Source organism: Lithobates pipiens, unplaced genomic scaffold, assembly GCF_037356315.1.
Source record: "Lithobates pipiens isolate NorthernLeopardFrog02 unplaced genomic scaffold, aLitPip1_a1.2 Scaffold_18, whole genome shotgun sequence".
Classification (NCBI taxonomy): Eukaryota; Metazoa; Chordata; class Amphibia; order Anura; family Ranidae; genus Lithobates; species Lithobates pipiens.
This window is the reverse complement of record NW_027507758.1, coordinates 132,587,968-132,606,586: the sequence shown is the minus strand read 5'-3', so window position 1 is coordinate 132,606,586 and position 18,619 is coordinate 132,587,968. Positions and strand designations below refer to the sequence as shown.

At 39.6% G+C, this 18,619-nt stretch overlaps 1 protein-coding gene across 1 annotated transcript in view; it reads right to left on the bottom strand.

Annotated features, from left to right (window-relative positions):
* KIF26B (kinesin family member 26B) overlaps nt 1–18,619 on the bottom strand; it is a 524,156-nt gene that overhangs the window by 164,006 nt on the left and 341,531 nt on the right. The window contains exon 5 of the mRNA XM_077486139.1: nt 17,237–17,420. Within this exon, the coding sequence (XP_077342265.1) occupies nt 17,237–17,420 (184 nt within the window). The remainder of the gene's footprint in view (nt 1–17,236; nt 17,421–18,619) is intronic.

Here is an 18,619-nt window from a genome sequence, read left to right as displayed (position 1 = left end):
TACACGAACAGATGGTCGGACATTCTCCTTCAGGATCTCTTGGTAGACAGCAGAATTCATAGTTCCTTTTATCACGGCAAGTCTTCCAGGTCCTGAAGCAGCAAAACAGCCCCAGACCATCACACTACCACCACCATATTTTACTGTTGGTATAATGTTCTTTTTATGAAATGCAGTGTTCCTTCTACGCCAGATATACTTGGACACACACCTTCCAAAGAGTTCCACTTTTGTCTCATCGGTCCACAGAATGTTGTCCCAAAAGTCTTGGGGATCATCAAGATGTGTTGTGGAGAAATTGAGACGAGCTTTGATGTTCTTTTTGCTCAGCAGTGATTTTCTCCTTGGAACTCTGCCATGCAGGCCATTTTTGCCCAGTCTTTTCCTGATGGTGGAGGCATGAACGCTGACCTTAACTGAGGCAAGTGAGGCCTGCAGTTCCTTGGACGTTGTTGTGGGATCTTTTGTGACCTCTTGGATGAGTCGTCGCTGCGCTCTTGGGGTAATTTTGGGCGGCCGGCCACTCCTGGGAAGGTTCACCACTGTTCCATGTCTTCGCCATTTGTGGATAATGGCTCTCACTGTGGTTCGCTGGATTCCCAAAGCTTTGGAAATGGCTTTATAACCCTTTCCAGACTGATAGACCTCAATTACTTTCTTTCTCAATTGTTCCTGAATTTCTTTGGGTCTCGGCATGATGTGTAGCTTTTAAGGATCTTCTGGTGGACCTTACTGTGTCAAGCAGCTCCTATTTAAGTGATGCCTTGATTGTGAACAGGTGTGGCAATAATCAGGCCTGGGTGTGGCTAGAGAAATTAAACTCAGGTGTGGACAACCACAGTTATAGTATGTTTTAATAAGGGGGGCAATCACTTTTTCACACAGGGCCATGATGGTTTGGATTTTTTTTCACCTTTAATAATAAACACCTTCATTTACAAATTGCATTTTGTGTTTACTTGTGTTGTCCGTGACTATTGTTTAAATTGGTTTGATGTTCCGAAACACTTAAGTGTGACAAACATGCAAAGGAACAGGAAATGAGGAAGGGGGCAAACACTTTTTCACACCACTGTATATATATACATACAGTATGTACACACTTACATATACACACTCTTATACTCTATAAACGTGAGCAAACATTTTAGAATGTATTAAAACATGGACGGTGTCAGAAGGACTAAGGACGGTGTTAGTAGGACTGAGAACGGTGTCAATAGCGCAGTGAACGGTGTCAGTAGGACTGAGGATGGTGTCAGTAGGGCAGTGAACAATGTCAGTAGGGCAGTGGATGGTGTCAGTAGATCAGTGGATGGTGTCAGTAGAGCAGTGGATGGTGTCAGTAGGGCAGTGGATGGTGGCAGTAGAGACGTGGATGTGTCAGTCACACCGCATGGGGCAATAAGCAGTAGCTGGTGTCAGTAGGGCAGTGGATGGTGTCAGTAGAGCAGTAAAGGTTGTCAGTAGAGCAGTGGATGGTGTCAGTAGAAACATGTACATGTCAGTCAGTGGAGCAGTAGACGTGTCACAGGGGCCCAGGCAGCAGGGGCAATCTGCACCTCACGGGCAATAAGGGTGTGTGCATACCTATGTGCATGTGCCTATTGATTTTGTCAGTATGACATACAATTGGCGGTTATGTGTATCTATTTACTATTTTTGTTTTTGATCAACATTTTTGTGGTGCTTATTAGCATCTGGAGGATACTGAACTATTTTTATATATATGGGATTCATATCATCTATGCTTGATACACTACCATCTGAGTCCTTGGGAGATCTTCTTTTACAATTTTTGAGATATTTGACTTGTGTTCATAATGTGGACTGTATTTTATTATTTACAATCCTTATTTTAGATATTAGTCTAGTGTGGGTTTATAGTTACCTGTCATGCCTATTCCACCAGTGATTTTCTAGGGGAACAGTCTGGTCCCGATGCCCTGGGCCAACACCTGGCATTTGTTTATGTACAGTGGATATAAAAAGTCTACACACCCCTGTTAAAATGTCAGGTTTCTGTGATGTAAAAAAATGAGAGAAAGATAAATCATTTCAGAACTTTTTCCACCTTTAATGTGATCTATAAACTGTACAACTCAGCCGAAAAACAGACTGAATTATTTTAGGTGGAGGGAAGTAAAAATAAAAAAATAAAATAATGTTGTTGCATAAGTGTGCACACCCTCTTATAACTGGGGATGTAGCTGTGTTCAGAGTTAAGCGATCACATTCAAAATCATGTTAAATAGGAGTCAGTACACACCTTCCATCATTTACAGTGCCTCTGATTAATCCCAAATAAAGTTCAGTTGTTCTAGTAGGTCTTTCCTGATATTTTCTGAGTCGCATCCTGCAGAAAAAGCCATGGCCCGCAGAGGGCTTCCAAAGCATCAGAGGGATCTCATTGTTAAAAGGTATCAGTCAGGAGAAGGTACAAAAGAATTTCCAAGGCATTAGATATACCATGGAACACAGTGAAGTCAGTCATCAAGTGGAGAAAATATGGCACAACAGTGACATTACCAAGAACTGGATGTACCCCCAAAATTGATGAAAAGACGAGAAGAAAACTGGTCTGCGAGGCTACCAAGAGGCCTTCAGCAACAATAGAGGAGCTGCAGGAATATATGGCAAGTACTGGCTGTGGGGTACTTGTGACAACAATCTCCCATATTCTTCATATGTCTGGGCTATGGGGTAGAGTGGCAAGATGGAAACATTTTCTTACGAAGAAAAACATCCAAGCCTGGCTAAATTGTTCAAAAACACATCTGAAATCTCCCAAAAGCATGTGGGAAAATGTGTTATGGTGTGATGTAACCAAGGTTGAACTTTTTGGCCATAATTCCAAAAGATATGATTGGCCCAAAAACAACACTGCACATCACCAACAGAACACCATACCCACAGTGAAGCATTGTGGTGGCAGCATCATGCACTGTGGCTGTATTTCTTCAGCTGGAACAGGGACCTTAGTCAAGTTAGAGGGATTTATTAACAGTTCCAAATACCAGAACATGAAGAGAAACTTCATCTTTCAGCATGATAACGATCCAAAACATACATCCAAATTAACAACAATCACCAGAAGAAGATTAAAGTTTTGGAATGGCCCAGCCAGAGCCCAGACCTGAATCCGACTGAAAATCTGTGGGCTGATCGGAAAGAGGGCTGTGCACAGGAGATGCCTTTGCAATCTGACAGATTTGGAGTGTTTTTGCAAAAAAAGAAGAGTGGGCAAATATTTTCAAGTCAATATATGCCATGCTGATAGATTCCTACCCAAAAGACCGAGTGTTGTAATAAAATTAAAAGGTACTTCAACAAAGTATTTGTTTAAGGGTGTGCACACTTATGCAACAATATTATTTTATTTTTTTATTTTTACTTCCCTCCACCTAAAAGATTACAGTTTGTTGTTCAATTGAGTTGTACAGTTTATAGGTCAGATTAAAGTTGGAAAAAGTTCTGAAATTAATTTTTTTTTATCTTTGTCTCATTTTGTTACATTACAGAAACCTATTTTTAACATTTTAACAGGGGTGTGTAGACTTTTTATATCCACTGTATAACCACATGGTTTCTTTTGTGAATCTCTGTGAGTATGTGGATTTCCATTGTTATGTATTGCTCGTGTCTTTGTTTGGGGAAATGAGATAAAGTTTATTTGATATGTATATTATTCTTGCAACATTTTTACTGTTATGATATGTTATTTTGAAGGCACCCTACTCCTGAAGACGCTATACACGAAACATGTTAAGAGTGGCTCTACTCACAATGGATTGATTCTGTATGGTTCACATTTGGGTTCTTAGGTCTTGGACCAATATATATGTGCTGATGTTAACACATCGTTTTTGTGGATCGGCTCTAGGAGGGTGTTATATAAACGCCAATTAGATTGTTTTTATGATGATTTTAATTACTGATTATATACACTGATAAAATTCTGTAGTTTTATGTAAACTTTGAAGTTTGTGAACTTCCCATTGAGAGCAATACACCTATGTTCTTTGCCCTATTTTTTGGGATGTGGTGTTCATATCCATGGGTCATCCTCCACTACGTTTGTGCTAATCAATTGTTGTGCTTTATCTATCCATTCATCCATTTGGCATTTGAAAAACTGCTGGATCAATCTGCCAAAAATAGTGGGCTGACTGATCATTTGAATTCACTGATATGAATGAACATTAAAAATGACATTTGACAATAAATGTTACCTTGTCCCCTGAGAACAAAGCATCTAGCCAAGTTCCTAATTTAAAAGTGGATTCATTATTAATGAGATCTGATTGGCTCTGGATGTTATCAGTAAAGGACCACCTTGTGACATATTGAAAGGAGTCTTCTATTAACTTACAATTGACTAGTCAAGGACCAAACACAGCTGTGTAATTGTTTTCTTTGAAAACAGAGGGTTACAAATTGCTAGCATTGCATATTTATGTATATAAACAATCTCAAAAATTCTTAGAACAGTAGACAAGAACTATTGCAATCTGTTAGCTCACCTATGCAGACTATAAAATAATTTCAAGCTGAATTCCAAGCAGATATAAGAGACGCAAATTAATGCAGCTCCGCATCTACTGCGCTATACAAATCCTATATAATAATACAATATAATAATAATTAAAATTATGAAATAAACAAAAGAAAAAATGTTTTCTTAAAAAAAGACAAAAAGAGACAAGGATTTCTGAGGTATATATATATGTTTTTTCAACCAATCAATGAATTTACAGAGATCAACATTAAGTTTTTGTCTAAAATGCATGCATCTTTTTTTTTCTCACAATAAAATATTAAAATCCTGTATTTCTTCCAATTCTGTTTTTATTTTCAATTATTATAAAGCATTACACATAATTAAGCAATCTCATACATAAGAATATATATTACTTACATATATAATAATCACATTTATAATTTTATTTCCTCTTCCCTCCCTCCCTCCCTCCCTCCAAAGAAAAAAAAAAAAAAAAAAAAAAAAGGGAGGAAAAGGGGAAGAATATATATCTGATTTCTCCCCCTCCTCCACTTCTCACTCCTCTCTCCTCCACAAGTCCCTCCCTCCCCCCTCTTCCCTCCTAATTCCTCAGTCCTTTACCAATTTCCTATGCTGACTCCAGGGAGTCCAGACCAAGAGACACCTTTCATATGTATCTAATTCTTGAGCTAAGAGTATCTCCATTCTCTCTATGTTATCCATTTCTAAAGCCCATTCGTTTATCGTAGGGGATTGGGAAGATCGCCAATGTCGCGGTATCACAGTTCTTGCCGCCATCAACCAGTATCCCAGAAGATTCTTTTTAACGTTTTTATATGTTCTTGGTAACATAGAAAGAAGGGTGACTTGTGGTGTATTTGGAATTACCTCCCCAGTGATTGTTGTATATAATTGCATAAGCTTTTCCCAAAATCTGAAAATTAGGGGGCATTCCCACCAGATGTGGAGCAATGTACCCTTGTCTCTATGGCACCGCCAACATATATCTGATTTTTCTGGGTATATACGATGGAGTGTCACTGGGCTCCAATACCATCTTGAGAGCAATTTATAATTCGTCTCTTGTGCTTTAATCGACGGTGATAAACAGTGAGTAAAACTAAATGCCTTCTCCCATTCCCCAAACGCAATCTGAGCGTTGATCTCATTAACCCATTTGTTTATATATTCTGGGGGCTCCGGGTGATTTTTAATAATAAACATCTTATACAGTATTGATATAACATGCTTTGGTTTCTGATCTTGTGTCAAGAGAGTTTCAAGTTCTGTTAAATCTCTACCCAGAGACTTATTTGAATGAATTGTATACCAAAATGATCGCAACTGCCAAAACTCCAGCATTTGCATAGGTGATGGTTGCTGTGTAGAGAATAGATTTAATAAAGACGGAATTGTCCCCTGGCTTAGAATATTGCTCAATCTATAATGGGATTCTCTATTCCATATAAGAAAACTTGTCCTATTTAATGCCGGTGGAAAAAAAGGGTTGCCAAATAAAGGTGTCATAGGTCCTTCATAGGAGGAAAGTTCCAATTTTATAGCTGTTTTTCCCCATATATTCAACACATGGGATGTGAGGGAGGGCATAGACTCTTTCAACTCTTGATTTAAATTGCTATCAGACAGATCTAACCATGGTAACGCCTTTAAATCCAGTTGATTTAACCCTTGTTCTATTTTTACCCATTGTTTGGTTTCCGAGCAATAAAACCAGTCCACCAGTCTAGTCAAAACAGCCGAAACATAATAATAATATAGATCAGGTGCACCCGCGCCTCCTTTCGTTTTAGGTAATGATAATAATTTCTTTTGTAATCTTGTTTTTTTATGTCCCCAAATAAATTTTGTAAAAGCCGATTGCAGAGTGGAGAAAAATGATCGAGGGACACTAATTGGGATAGTTTGAAAAAAATACAGGAACCGCGGTATTATATCCATTTTCAGTATATTAATCCTCCCAAACCATGAATATTGCTTAACATCATATTTTTTTAGATCTTGTAGGGTACGTTGCAGAAGAGGAACATAGTTCATTGAATATAAATACTTTGAGTCCGGGGTGATTTTAACACCTAAATATTTTACAGCTACAGAGCAAATCCTAAACATAAAATTGGCTCTCAACCTTGCAACCTGTTCGGGTACGAGCGACACGTTGAGAATTTCTGATTTTCATACATTTACTTTAAAATTGCTCAATTTTCCAAACCGCTGGAATTCAGCTAACACAGAGGGAATTGCAATGTGTGGATTAGTGATATAAAGTAGTAAATCATCAGCAAACAAAGCCATTTTTATTTCCCTCTGTTTTATCTGTACACCAGAAATAGAGGGGTTCCGTCTAATAGCCGTCGCTAAATATTCCATTACTATAACATAAAGTAAAGGGGATAACGGGCATCCCTGGCGGGTACCATTTTGTATATTAAAACTTGTTGTCAATGAACCATTAATTTTTATTCTGGCTGCCGGTTTAGTATAAAGTGCCATGATCTTATGCAATATATTCGATCCCAATCCAATTTGCATTAAAGAGTGTTTAAGAAAGGGCCATCCCACCCGATCAAATGCCTTTTCTGCATCGACTGAAAGAAGGCATACTGGAATTTTGGCCCTTTGTGCATAGTTCATCAACAAAAAAGTTTTGATCGTGTTATCGCTTGCTTCTCTATTCCGAACGAATCCTACCTGGTCCGTATGTATTAAGCTTGGGAGGAGTGGTTGAAGACGGAGTGCAATCAGTTTAGCATATATCTTTAAATCTATCCCAATCAATGATATAGGTCGATAACTAGAGCAAAGTGTTAAATCCTTTTCTGGTTTGGGGATCAAAGTAATATGAGATTCCAGGGTCTGTATTGGAAATTGGTTCATAGAAGAAATAGAATTAAACACTTGAAGCATAAACGGGGCTATATGCTCTTTAAACGTCTTATAGAATTTTGATGTAAACCCGTCGGGACCTGGGCTCTTATTTGTTGGAGTATTAGCAATTACTTCTAATAGTTCCTCGAGCGAAAATGGAGAATCCAAAGATTCCCTAGTAACACTATCTATTGTCGGAATAGTGTTTTCCCGCACATATTCCCCAATAATATCGTCTCCAGCTCCCTTATCCTCCAATAATGATGATGGAGTTAGATTATAGAGGCCTGAGAAATATTCCCTAAAGGTTTGTTGGAGCTCACGTGGATCCGATGTCAGTTCTCCTGATGATTTTTTTATACTTGGTATAAAAGTCTGTGATTGACGTGGGTGTAACATATCAGCCAACATTTTCCCACACTTATTCTCAAATCTATATCTTCCCACTACCCGTCTTTGTCGGTATGAGCTCTGAGATGATTTGAATAGTTGTAACAAAGATATCCTTGTGGAGAAAATATCGGCTGATATATCTGGAGAATGATGGGCTTTATGTCGAGTTTCCAAAGAATGAAGTTTTAATAACGTATTTTCGATAATTTTAGATTTTTCTTTTTTAAGACGAGAACCATGTTGAATAAATACCCCTCGTATTACTGCCTTTAAGGCCTCCCATTTCAAGGGTAAAGCAGTTTCATCCTGTTCATGGTCGGAGATAAAATTATCAATCGCCTCTGCAATTGCTTTATAACAGTTTTGATCTTGCATAAGTGTATCATTCAAACGCCACAACCAATTAGTACCCTGAATCTGGGGGGGTGCTATTGTTAAAAATACTGGTGAATGGTCGGACCAAATGAATGAACCGATATCTATAGACGGGTTCCATTCCAATATCTTAGGACCAGTTAAAAAAAAATCTATTCTGCTATATGTTTTATGTGCTAAAGAAAAATATGTGTAGTTACGATCTTTAGGGTTAAGGGTCCGCCAGAGATCCATCAACCTATGTTCGTATAGTTTGTTTTTAAGTGCCCTCAGACGAGCATGTGAAATATTTGATCGTTGAGCTGACGTGTCTAGAGAAGGGTCCAAAGCTAGGTTAAAATCTCCTCCCACAATAACCGTACCTTCTGCAAAGTCTGCTAAGAGGCCAAGATAACTCACAATTGTCTTAGTTTGATCATAATTTGGAATATAAAAGTTTGCAATTGTGAAGATTTTATCCCACAATCTAATTTTAAGAAACAGATATCTTCCATCTAAATCAGCTCTATATTCCAAATTCTGAACTGGTAGGTGCTTATGCAAAGCAATAGAGACCCCTCTTGATTTTGAGCTCGACATAGTGCTATGGAACCATTGCGAGTAGTGTTTACGAGAACACACTGGAATATTATCACAAAATCCTGTATTTCTTATATCTTTTCTTTTCCATAGACTATTGCATTTCCATAAGTCTCTACCCATAATTGCTTTTGCTCTATGTGAATATACATATGCTGATCTTGTTGTAACAATACAGGGTAGCTGGCAACTAGACCCATTCTGCAGGAAAAAAAAATCTGCTTCTTCAAGCAGGAAAGGAAATGTCAATCTAAGATATATACAAATTAAAGCAAGAATAAATCATAGTTCATTACTGAATACCTAAATTTGGTGTATCAGCTTATTTAAATCCCTGAGCTCAAACTGCGAGCAGGAAAAGCTGCACAAGGACCCAGTCAGTTGTGCTGCAGTGCCAATGTGCTAGCATGGGATTTGCTGGTAGAAGGAGAGAACAGAGTGACAGAGAGATATACTAATTAGTGTGCTGCTTCTCCTTTCACTGTCTAGTCAAAGACTGGGGAAGGGACACACTGTGTGTGTGTGTGTGTGTGTGTGTTCATGTATTATTTAACTGCAGCAATGAAAATTCCGGTCTTTTGCTCTGCGGGGGATGGCTGTTCAGTGAAGACAATCCATGTACTTCTCAGAACTAGATAGATAGGAAAACAAATCTCTTGGTGCATAAAACAGCTCCCTTACATGTATTTCATCTGTGTTACCTGATTGCATATCGGCAGTCCCTACCAGCATGCCTCTCACATAGCTGTCTCTGTCAACATGTGTAGCCAGTTGTGGGCCACAATAAACTATAAGGTTTTACCGCCCCTTAAAGCACAAATGTAAACAAGCCCTTACTGTCCTGAGCATCCTATAAGAGTGCTTTTACACTTATGTGCTGAGGTTTACAGTGTACCTGCAGCTTTCCTGCAGGTTCGCTGTGCTGAGCCATAGACTGAGCCACAGACTGAGCCATAGACTTCTATTACATCTTGCGGATTTGGTGCACTTTCTGAGAGCGCACCAAAACTCCTGCATTCAGGAGTTTGGTGCTTTTTCAGAAAGTGCAGCAAACTTGCAGGATATAATAGAAGTCAATGGCTCAGAGCAGCTAATCTGCAGGAGAACTGCACTGCACCCACAAGTCATTGTGTAGGCAGCCTATTAACCTCTTTTTTTAAAGTGCTAATATGCGCATTGCAAAAGTGCAGTGTATGTTATGCACTCTGTGCACTGGGATGGCCGGTGGGTAACCCACTGATCACTATCTGGGCTTGCAGAACCTCCATCCCAAAGCATGGTCATGCACTTCCCTGGTTTGAGGTTGCAGGCCACATCAGAAGGCTCTGCAGGCCACATGTGGCCCACGGGCCCACGGGCTATGGGTTGAGCACCCCTGCCTTTGAGAGAGAGCACCTATGTCTGGGACTGGGGAATCCCTGGGGCAGCGCAGCACAGCCCATATCACAACACCTGCACTACTGCCACAGGGAGACTGGAGCTTCCCACCATTGATCATCTGAGGCTTTCGGGTAGAGACTGCTTGTGCATCAAGAGGTCACAGCAGCACCATGGGGACTAGTGAGAGGGCTAATCATCCCCTAGTGGGATATTGACCCAATGCTGATACTGCTAGCAGAGAATGAGTTACTGAGCTACTGAGAGCGATATACCAAATGTACTCAATCCATACTGTACTGGGTATCACACTTATTCCAAACCTAGACTGCACCTATATCAACCTTACACTGCAATATACCAAACCTTTCGGCATTTCCTTTGATATAGCACTACTATTGAGAATTCAGTATTACCTTCAGTGAATTCTTGTGATATTGTATGTTTGTACGCTCAACCTGATATGTCAGAGGTACTGAGGTTCTTGAGGAGATCAAGGCAAAGAACAGAGGACCCATCCTATCAAGGGGCACCTTGGTGGTAGTGTTACACGCACATTACAGCCAATAGAATGCAAGCGTTCCTTTTATAATTACTGACGCTTTTAATCTGATGGACTGATGTGAGGTCATGCAAATTTTAAATGAAAAAAAAAATGGAATTAAGACCCAATGCCATCTGAAAAATCACAGACACTGCAGTCTCTATGATAAGCCTCAAAACTGAATTTGGTGTATTACAATCTAATTACTCTGATTCGTGGATAACTACAATAAAAATGAACAAAAGAGTCATGCAATCTGACATTTTCTATGAGAAATATACAAATGTAGCTGTCTGTGTATGGTAGGAAAGGTGCGTATGGAATGGTTGTATTCTATTGTAAGGTACAATGTCTGAGCTCTGCCATCTTTAATTTCCTTTTACCTGTGCCATCTTTAAAGAAGTCCATACGAAATGTCAGATTTATAATCAGCAGAAATAGAAGGACAAGTTAAAGTGGCCCTAATCCCTGGTATAAAAAGAAAAGATTATATTCAAGTATGTAATCTATTGCTCTCGGCCCCCTCCAAATTCCTTTTTTTTGCTGATATGATCTGACGTCCTGTTAGAGGGTGGCTAAGTTCGTTCTCCATGGTCTCACTGTATGTAGAAATGTAGCTACCCACTCTTGCCCTCTCTCAAAATAGACTAGGGACTATGGGATGTCTAGTATACTTAGAGCAGTACACATAACTGCAGTTGCTACTCGTTCCAAACAAATGGACGTGGGGGGGTTGGGTGAGGAGAGGTTCAAGAGCTTACAGAGGGTGTTACAAGAAGGTAAGAAAACACAGTAAGATGAAATGTCATGGATGTGTATGGACTATTTTGTGAAGAATAAGGGTATCATTCAGTGCCACCTTAAAATCGTAGTAAAGTCTTTTGGAAAAAGGTAAAAAATGTGCCCCCTCCTCCCAAGTTTAAAACATGATATATTGGTATACACCACATTCTAGTGCAGACTTACCCGCAAACGGAGCCCTCCAATGCTGCACTGTCATGGTTCCCTTTGGTCCCTGATGCTTTCATCTTCACCCTTCATCTTCCTTCTGGGTTCTGTATCTTGGGCTTTTTGAATACCCAGGCCACAGTGATGTCACTCCCATGCATGCCAACGGAGCAACATTGTTGCAGCACACAGATCGGGCTGTATATGTGGTCTGAGCTGCCATTGCTCAAATCATGACATTTATGGCCAAAGAGACCCCTAGGGTCTCTTCTGTTATAAAAAATCTTGCCTGTCAAGTTTTTTTTTTTTTACATTTTGAGTTTACTACCCAGAAAAGTTCAATTCTGGAGTTTAAACACGCAGAACAAGGGCATAAGGACTAGCGATGGTTGCATACAACATACTCTCACCAAAGCGGAATTACCTATTAAATATGTAATCACTTACCCTATCATTAGCTGCAATTATGCATTTTTATACATACCATAATGAGCTATAATTATTGAATCCTCAGACCATGAAAAAAGCTTAACACTGTTAACCCAAGTACTTCAATGTACTGCATATGCCCACTCATGACTAATATTTTAATTAAATACCCCCCAACTTCTTATATTCTTCACTGATTCTCAAGGTGAGACCTATTTCTGTAGCTCCCAGTTCCTCCCCCTGCTATAGCCAAAAGTCAAAATTAGTAAGCCAAAGCATGTTGAATGGATACACTAAGCCACTGGGTGACCCTTACCTTTAAGGTTGGATTCACACTATTGTGAATTGGATGTGGACTTCCCCGCATTCAATTTGCATGTCAGGAGATTGTGACCGGCTCTCTATGGAGAATTCCATAGAATTAAAACCCAGTTTAACTTTACAATAAAGAAATCAGCTGACAACAAGCATCCCATGATGTCCAGAGTGTTGAATATCACCATTCTGCTTTAATGTTTGCAAATCTATACCTACTGCATCTCTGGTGCCTTTGTTTAAAAATGATGAAATCTTCTCTGGTTTTAGTAATTCCTGCTCCAATTTCGAAAATCAGGTTAATAATAACACCATATTTTGGGAGCTAACAAAGTTCAGTTGATTTTTGCTAAGCTATTTTAAGCAATGGCATTTCCCTTCCTATGTGTATGCAAAATGATGGCATATCAGGAGATTAGTAAAATGTTCTGCTTGCTCCAGTTTTGGGGATTAACTAGGTTAAGGAACAGTAAGCCTATGTGAGGGAATGGGGAGTTTAAATAAAGGGTTACAGTAAAAATTCAAGTGTTACTAAACCCAGGAACCTGCATTCACTATATCTGGTCTCCCACAGTACACAGAACATGGAAATGCAATTATTTTAGCAAATATAAACTGCTAAATACCTTTCCTCATCAGCAGTATATAGCAGTCTTTTGACTTCTATTAATGTCCAGCCAAGCATTCGTTAAAGTTTGTAGGTGGAGTTTTCATTCTCCTCTGTCTGTCCTATGAGGCTGCAAAACCCCTGACCCTCTGTCTGGACAATGCTGATTGGCCCTATGCTGATCACATGCACCCTCCCAAGAAAAAAAAACTCTCTAGCAATACACTCCAAACTGAGCATGTGCAGAGTGCCCCCAAGGCTCTGTTCGATCAGGAGATGGATTGGGGACTTTGGCAGAAGGGGGGATCAGAGAAGACAGCATCAAACAGCCTTTTTAGAAAATGTGCAGGATTACCCCTTAGGTTCCACAGTGAGTATAACAAGCATGTTTTACTACATATACAGACTGATTTTACTGTTGTGGGTTTAGTAACACTTTAAGGTTAATGGTAAACCATTTGTTTGTGTTATGATTCGGTTAAGCACTAGGGGTTAATATTCTGTGTTAGTTTAGCATTATGTGTAAGGTTAGTTGTTAAAGGTTCATTTGAGAGGTATGTTGAGTGTTAAGGTTTGAGGGAAAAGGTTAAGTGCTAGGATGATGATAAGCATACATGGTAGCTGGGGTGCTTGTTGTGATCAGAGTTGATTCTGAGGGTTGAAAGCCCTACATCCAGTTGTGCCAGGTTCCCATTGCTGATCATGAAAGTACAAGATAATGTGTGCAGTTTTTGGTTGTGATCAATAACCCTTGAATATGCATGTGTCTGTAAATGTATGTCTCAGTTCATTTGTATATGCCCCCTCCTTGCTCATTTAAAATGATGGCGGGTTATATACTTCTCTTCTAACCTCTCTGCCCTGAGAAAGACTAATAACATAGTAACCTGTAATTTAGCCCCTATAGCTGTTTCATTCCATCACTCAGCTAGTGTCGTGGCATCCCCTAGCAAATGTTATGCATGGCAGGGCAATGCTGGCTGAATTAAGGTTTGAGATAATTGGCTAGAATCCTCTAGTGGGAATCAGCTGCACCTGAGCCTGTGCCTTTGTCAGGCTCCCTAGAAATCAATTGAGTGCGGCATAGAAAACCATTTTCAATATCTTGATGATCTGAAGCCATAAAAAAAGAATGCAGCCATGAAATAAGAATACAAAGGATATAGCAATAAAACAAAAAGGAGAGTGTTGGAATACAGCTGTGTTGTTTAATCAATATTGTGCAGCGGGCCATTAGTCACTGTGAGAATATTTTTTATGGTGATGCATTAAGCTTGTCTGTTAAAACCTTAAATTGAGAAATCCGTCTTACTAACAATCCTAAAATGGAGAAAAAAAATCACATGCCGTGTTAACCCACCACTGCTCTGTAATGTGGATGAAGACCAAAAATGTGAAAAAAAATTGCAGACAATAGAAATAGAACATAGGAGTCCAAATACAAGTTCTCTATGGTTCTTGATCAGCAATGTTTCTTAATAAAAATGGCTATCCTGAGTGCACTGATAATTACACCGATTGTGTCTATGGGCTTATTCACAAAACCATTTATGATTGTACACTGCCCAGATCAGTGTATTTCTGTGGTGGGTATGGCCAGGTGCTTACATTCAGCTGCAGCCACTCAACCTGTACAAACCAATGCCAGGCTGACAAGCTCTTCAGCTATCCTCATGTAATCAAATATAGTTACCTACATAGTTAGAGCGATTACCTTTGGTTGAGGACAGATGAGTGACTCTGGATGCAAACAGTCTATGTACAAAGTAGCTCATCTGTCCCTAACCACATGTAACTGCTAATTTTGCGATTGCATGTGAACAGCCGCAGGCAGCAAAAGGGTACTTATTAGGGAAACTGTTAAGCAAGAAGTTTTTGGAAAAGGATAATTTAAACAGAGACTTGTCCCTTAAAGGTGCTCACAGCTTGGTTTTGGTCAAAATTAGATTGAATAAAGGCCAGGAAATAAGCAACAAAGCATTCCCTGGGACTCAGAAGTCTTTGTTCGCACAAAATGAAGAAGGTCTTCCATGCGAACTTGCGGAAGGTATATTTTCTCACTCACTCGAATTAAAGCCAGTGACTGAGAAGCAAAACTCTGGTTTGACCATATTGTGAGTATGCAGCCTAACTTTGGTCTCCAATCTTCAGAAAGGATATGTTTGAACTGGAGAGAGTCCAGAGAAGGGCAACAAAAGTTAATAAGGGGGCTGGAGGACCCCAGTTATGAGGAATGACTACAAACGTTAAACTCATTCTCCCTGGAGAAGAGGCACTTAAGAGGGGATATTATCACAATACAAAAATCCTTGAATGGTGACTCTAGCATTAGGAGGAAACTATTTAACCCAAGATCTCTAAAGAAAATGTGGTGCGAAACCGATCAATCTTAAACAAGAGATTCTTTAATGTTAGAGTGGTAAGGATGTGGAACTTCCTTCCATAGTTGATCATGTCAGCAGGGAGTGTAGATTAATCCAAAAAAACATTTAGATGTGTTTCCTACTGAAAACAATTTACTATGAAGTCTATCTCAAAGTGCAGCTAATCCGCAGAAAAGCCACAGGTGCACTTCACTGCACCCACGGTGCGGGTAAACCTCAGTGCATCAATCATCAATGTCGAAGCAGCCTTAGGCCCCAGTCACACCATCAGACTGGGTCCGCCTGTCTGTTTTTTAGGCGTACCCAATCGGACCCTCCATTCACCTCTATAGAGCGGCAGATGTAAATGGACTTGTCTACCACCAATATGATCTGCTAAAAAAAAACAGAAGGGGATTCATCCCTTTCCATCTGGGCAGATCAGATCAAAGGGCCCATAGAGTAGAGCAGGCTGTGTCTATGTCTGCTCTGCATAGTTGACACTGACCTGTTATCCACCCACTCCACTGATTGTGGCCCACGATCAGTTACCAAGCCGCTTAAATAACCTTCGCTCTACAAAAGGTTGGGCACCCCTGTTGTAGAAAAAAGTGGCATGTAGTTCCGTGAACATGTTGCGCACTCAGATATGGTGGGTAAAAATATGTCAGCCAGAAGGCATGTTGCAAATGCATCCCTATCCCCATACACAAAGTCCAGATGGCCAAAAAAACACCAATTTTAAATTCTAATAAAATCATCTATAGTGCAGAAGACATTAGTGGCACAGGATTATCACAGTGTTGTATAAGTACCAATTCTTGTGCCAAAGTATCCAATTGTTTGCTAATCACTGCGGTTTCTTCAGAGAAGAAGAGGTCCATCTCCTAAGGACACTGGCAAAAACCTGGGGTCTCATGGAGTGGATGGGGTTATATGAGCTGCCCCAGCAAAGTTTTTGCCAGTGTCCAATCACCTCAAGGTAGTACATATAACCCATGGTCAATGAAAATGAAGTCCTGTGTCCTGTATCAATGGACTAAAATAATTTTCATTTCCCATTACTTTATGTGCTGTGATAATGGTCACAAACACTTTTAGCCATCAACATATCAATAAATCAGGCTTTCTGTTTTTTTTTAATCAGGCAGATGGATATCTATCAGATTTTTCAACAAAGGCACATAATAAAATTTTAAACACCTAACATGTCAACATCCAAACCAAACACTTGTACACAGCGGATGACAACAAACGAGATAGCACAGTGGAGCTGATTATTGAAGAAAGTACAAAAAGCTACAAAACCCTCTAATGATACATTATTGCGTGTTCAAAATGAACACAGGTTCGCCATTAGGTCTTTGTGTTCCTTTAGTAATCAACCCCAGCAACTGAATACTCTGAAAAATAATGGAATTCCTTAACTACATCTTCCTTTCTAGCTGCTTAATTTGCTTTTTTAAATGTAATATCAAGAAGTCAGAATAAAATAATGTCCCCTTAAATCATCCATACATTAAAAAATACATCATAAACTTATAACGCAATCACTATTTGTACAAGAAACTTTCCAACATTTGACCCACTTTTTTAAAACAGCCCATAGGCAGCGATTCTATTCTTATACTGCATTGTTGTTAATTCTACACAACTTTCCCAGTAGCAGAAAGCATAATATTACTCTATTTATTTTATACTACATATAGTAATTTCAGTATTTCTTAACGCCCTCCTATTTTTCATTTTCAGATTGTATTCTTCTCCCTTTTTAAAGCAACAAAAAAGGCAGAGCTTCAAAATGACATAGTAAGTAAATACATGGGGTGCAATATAGTATTATAATGTTCCAGAACACAGCAATTTCAGATTTTACAATTCATACTACAGCTGCAAAATGTAAAAGAGTTTCTTCGTACCTTCCCTAATCCAGGAGTGTCTTTTACTTTGTTGACTGCCCTTAGCAGACATGGCGGTGCAGGTGGAGGACAAGTCTGAAGAATGCCGCAGAAGTTGGTTGAGAAAAGTGGAGGTTCGGACACTAATGAAGGAGTTGTCCTTTGCTTCTTCTTTTTGGAGGACAGATTTAATTTCTGAGCCGCCCTGTAAGAATCCAGATTAGATGTTACAAATGAAACGCGAACAGCATCCCTTAAAATATTTATATTTGTAGCCATAATATCAATATGAACTGAAAATATATTATGAGTTATATGGTTAACAAACAACTGTTTATATCTGAAATACCATTGAGCAAACCAACCTATTATCCAACCTATTAATGTCATTGGTTATGTTATTTGTTTCCCTCTAAGTCACATGTGTCAAACACAAGGCCCACGGGCTGAATGTGGCCCGCCAGGACTTTTCATGTGGCCCTAGTACTCACAGCTTTTTTTCAGCCAGAGCGGTGTCGAACTACGTTCCACAACCTCTGACTCACGCCTTCCCCTCTCACCACCATCACTTATAAACACAGAAGTCTTCTGTTTTTACAAGAACATCTCTCCTCTTAGCAGCTCTCACAGATCCCTAAACTCTGCACTCTGTACATAGGGCACCCCTGAAACTGCACTCCCTATTTAGTGCACCCCTGAACCCTGCACTTGGTACATAGCGCACCCCTGAATTTTTAAGCCCTTGTACACACGGTCGGACATTCCGACGGAAAATGTCCGATCGTACCGTGTTGTTGGATAATCCGACCGTGTGTGGGCTTTTCCGACAACATGATCCAATCGGACTTCGTCCGATTGTTTGTAGAGAATTCCAATCGGACAAAGTGCCACGCATGCTCAGATCCTATTCCTAGACCAAAAAAATTGGCTACTAGCCTGAACGTAGTCCCGTCGTAACTAAAAAACGTCATCACGTTACGAACAATCGGATTTTCCGACAACTTTGTCCAACCGTGTGTATGCAACACCAGTTTCGGAGAAAAATCAGTCTGAAAAAATCAGACGGATTTTGTTGTCGGAATGTCCGACCGTGTGTACAAGGGCTAATATACCCTTAAACTACGTAGATGGCTCTTTACTGTAAGAGTGGCAAGGATGTGGAATTCCCTTCCACAGGAGGTGGTCTCAGTGGGGAGCATCGATGGTTTCAAAAAAATATTAGATAAGCACCTGAACGACTGCAACATACAGGGATATATAATGTAATACTGACATATAATCACACATATAGGTTGGACTTGATGGGCTTGTGTCTTTTTTCAACCTCACCTACTATGTAACTATGTAAACCTGTAATTCAATTAAAGCAGAACTACAAGCATAAACTGTAGATATAAATGAAAC